This window comes from Orycteropus afer, unplaced genomic scaffold (genome assembly GCF_000298275.1).
Source record: "Orycteropus afer afer isolate SDZICR_OR568_19922 unplaced genomic scaffold, OryAfe1.0 scaffold00946, whole genome shotgun sequence".
Taxonomy (NCBI): Eukaryota; Metazoa; Chordata; class Mammalia; order Tubulidentata; family Orycteropodidae; genus Orycteropus; species Orycteropus afer.
The window spans coordinates 48,050-51,881 of NW_006922533.1; the positions used below are offsets into that span (position 1 = coordinate 48,050).

The 3,832-nt window shown below is 45.3% G+C and overlaps 1 protein-coding gene across 1 annotated transcript in view; it reads right to left on the minus strand.

Annotated features, from left to right (window-relative positions):
• Window positions 1-3,832, minus strand: part of GPKOW (G-patch domain and KOW motifs) — a 9,000-nt gene that overhangs the window by 3,628 nt on the left and 1,540 nt on the right. The window contains exons 3-4 of the mRNA XM_007958378.1: window positions 3,442-3,467; window positions 1,588-1,697 (exon numbers count right to left, since the gene is read on the minus strand). Coding sequence (XP_007956569.1) covers window positions 1,588-1,697; window positions 3,442-3,467 — 136 coding nt within the window. The remainder of the gene's footprint in view (window positions 1-1,587; window positions 1,698-3,441; window positions 3,468-3,832) is intronic.

The window sequence follows — 3,832 nt, forward strand, 5'->3', positions numbered from 1 at the left end:
CACTTATGTTCATTCTCACCTCCTAAGCTTTGATCAGAAGTCATACTGCCAGGCAGAACACTGACCCTTTGCAGATTTACAACCCATCCTATAAGAGAGACCCTACCATCCCCTGAAATGTTTCCAACTTCTCCAGCTATGTAAGAGGCTCACTCACCGAGCTCTGAGGGGTTCCTGTCAAACTCCTGCTGGGAGACAGGCCGAAGGTAGTACTCACTAACGGTTACCACTGCCACACTAACCATGGCCCGAACGTTGTCAGGATCAAGGCCTTCCACCTAAATAAAGTGTTTTGGGGAAGAAGTTAGGCATGGTGGAGTAAACTCCACCCACATTCTAAGACCAAGCTACTGCCCTTTTACCTCTAGTAGTTCTGGCCTGATTCTCCTGTAACCGCACAAGGCTATGACTACCCTGAGGACTACAACCAGGCCTGGTTCCTGTGTTTCTCTTACCAGACTGTGAACCCTGAGAGGTGAGACTGGGCCTAGTCTCTGTGTCTCCCCCCACCAGAATGTGAACCCTCAGGGTCGGGACCAGGCCTGGTCTTCGTGTCTCCCTCATCACGTTCATATCAATACTCTTTGCTGTCCGATCTTGAGCTCCAGGAAGATCTTGGTTTCTTACCTTCCCAAAGATGCCTCGGTGGGGGCCAGACAAGACCACCACAGCTCCTCCAGGCACCAGTCCTTGCAGTTGGTCTTTCTCCTTCTCTTGCTTCTCATCTGGCTTTGGCAGATGGTGGGGGCCGGGGGGGCCAGGGCCTTGGCATCGGTCAAATTTGCACCCAGCCCTAATCCTTTGGGCCTCAATGAGTTGGCACAGGGCTTCACAACTCTACAGGGAAGAATATAGGCTTGCTGGAGAATGCAACAACCTTCAGTGCCCATTCCCTCTCCCCAAATCTCACACCTCATCAATATGTTAAGGAATACTCTTTCTGATCCCATATTTTGACCCATAAAAATGGTAATTTAATATGGTTCAACCTAATAATATCTGTGTATACCATCTATTACATGGTATCTACAGTGGGATATCAGGCAGATCCCTGTAAACAAACACATTAATATTTCTGCAGGGGAAATCATACGAATATTCATAACAAGAAGGAAAAACAAACTATAAAAGCAGACTCAATATTAATTCAGGTCATGTTTGGCTGCCCAATGACTTATGAAAAAAGAAGTATGCGTTTCATAATCCTTTGGAGTTTGGAATTGTGGATAAGGATTTGTAAGTCCATGTAATAACAGCAAATGCTTGTTTACGCTTATTCTGCGCCAGGGCCCACTATAAGTGCTTTATATGAGTAATTTCATTTAACCCTCACAACAGACCCATGAAGTCTAGACTGTTATTATCTTCATTTTTTAGATTAGGAGACTGATGCCTAGAGAGGCAAACTTTACATAAATGGGTTCCAATTATGGAGTGTCAAAGAATAAACAGGAAGTGGAAACAGTAGTTGACAAGGCTACTGAATGCATTCGGCTGATAATGTACCTGGATGGTTAGCTGTGGGCTGGCAGTGACCACAAGGCACTGCCCCACCTGTCTGTCCTGTCGCCTCACCCCAGCACTCACTGATTAAAGGTACGGCCGATGCCCTCACCAGGTTTCCAGCCCATGCCCCGCAGCATGGCCAGCCCATAGGCCTCCACAGGTACTGCCTCATAATCTGTCTCCTCTGGCACCTAGTGGTTCAGGAAAAGGGATGGAAGTTAGGTTTTGCTTATGGTGGTCCCTCTGAAGTGCAACTTCTATCACCCTCTATTTCCAGTCACCCCAAGGGTCAGTTTTGACTTCCTCCAGCCATCCCTTGCTTCACTCCTCCATGTTCAGTCACCCAACAAATATTTACGAAACTGTACCTGGTACTGTTTTAGGTGCTGGGGATAAAACAGTAAGCAATACAGACAAAAGCCCTTGTCCTCATGAGGCTTATGTTCTAGCTGTTGAGACACACAATAAATAAAATACATAACACATGACATACAAGGTAGTGATGAGTTATATGAAGAAAAATTAAGCAAGTAAAGGGTATGCAAAAAGATGGAGAAGGGAGTGCCACTAAGCAGCTGACATTTAAGCATAGACGAGAAGGAGATGAGGGAGGAAACCATGAGGATATAAGAAGGAAGAGGGCGCCAAGCAAAAAAAAAAAAAAAATACTATGTAAGAAGAAAGGCCCTGAAAAGAGGACAAGCCTTGGTGTGTGTTAAGAGTCTCATGAAATCAATATGACGGGCAATGTACCAAAAGTGAATGATCAACACAGTGGCACTGAGGAAGAGGAGGACAGAGAGAGGTACACAGGACGTACAGACAACAAGGATGAACTTTTTTACATGCATAGTACTGCATTGTCAGTGATGGCAAGCACTGATCTACACAAAGAAAATCAATATGACTGCAACAGAGATGAACAGGTAAGAGGAGGGCAGAAGGAGCAGTCAGAGACTAATCAGGAGCACTGGGCAGGAGCCAGGGGACCTTGAGTCAGATGGAAGCCACAAGCAGGTTTTGAGAAGGGGAACCATGAAGAAATTACTACAATCATCCAGATGAAAGACTGTGGGCGGCTCTCAGATCAGGGTGATAAGGTTGTGGTGATAGCGAGATGTGGTCATATTCTACATGTATTTTGAAAAGGGAGATGAGAGGATTTTGCTGGTGGATTGTATATGGGGTATGAAATGAAATGGGGAGTCAAGGATGACTCTAGGATGACTGAGCAAGAAAAAGGATGAAGTTGTGAACAATTGAGAGGTGGAAGGCTGTGGAAGGTGATTTGCAGGAGGGAAAATTAGAGAAATTAGGCCAAAGCTGGTATGGGATGATAGACCGGCGAGGCTATGGCCTTTATTCACCCTTCAGGCTTGGAACTGAATCCACTCAAGTGGCTCAACTTTCAACCAAATAATAGACAGGCCTACGAGGTGAACAATAACAACAGGGAGGTACATACTCCTTAGAAGAATAACCATATGAGATCAAAGGGGAAGAATTTGCACAGGGATAAAGTTCAGAAGGCAGGAGTGGATAGGAAAAGAGGGCAATTATTGTTTTTAAGATGAAAGAAACTGGAGAACATCTGTAGGCTGATGAGAATAGTTCAGCAGGAAGGGTAGTCTAGGGCTGTAAGAAAACTAGGCCTCCAAGAGGCATTGAAAAAAAAAATTGTAAACGAAGAAGTGAAAAGTGAGGCTCATGGGAATGAAAGACTGACTTGGTTACTTCTCTCTCCTGTTATCACCTCCCACCATCACTCCCCTCAAATGGACTGATGGGACACACTACACCAATTTTCTAACACCCTGCCTTTGGCCATACCACTGCTCCTACTAGGAGAACTCACTCTGCTCTTCCCTCTCTCACCTATCTATCCTTCCAGGCCTCATTCCTACTACTCTGATCTGAGTATCCATCATCTTTCACCTGGACTATTGCAATAATCACCTCTTCACTGCTCCCCTTGCTTCTACCTTCGCATACTAGTTTCTTCTGCTCACAGCAGCCAGAGGGTATCTATCAAATCATAAGTCAGGTCACCTTCCTCCTCTGCTAAAAGCCCTCCCGTTAACTCCCATCTCACACAGAGTAAAAATGCAAGGCACTGCGTGTTCTAGCCTCTACCACCTTTCTGATCTCATCTATTACTCTCCCCTCCTTCATTTCATTCCCGCTACACCAGGTTTCCTTGGTGTTTCTCAAACATTCTAGGCAGAGGCTACCTCAGCTCAGGGCCTTCATTTTTCCTGCTCCTTTTTCTCTCCATCTTACTCAGTTAGCCCAAGAATCCATTTACTTTTTCCACACACCAGTATTT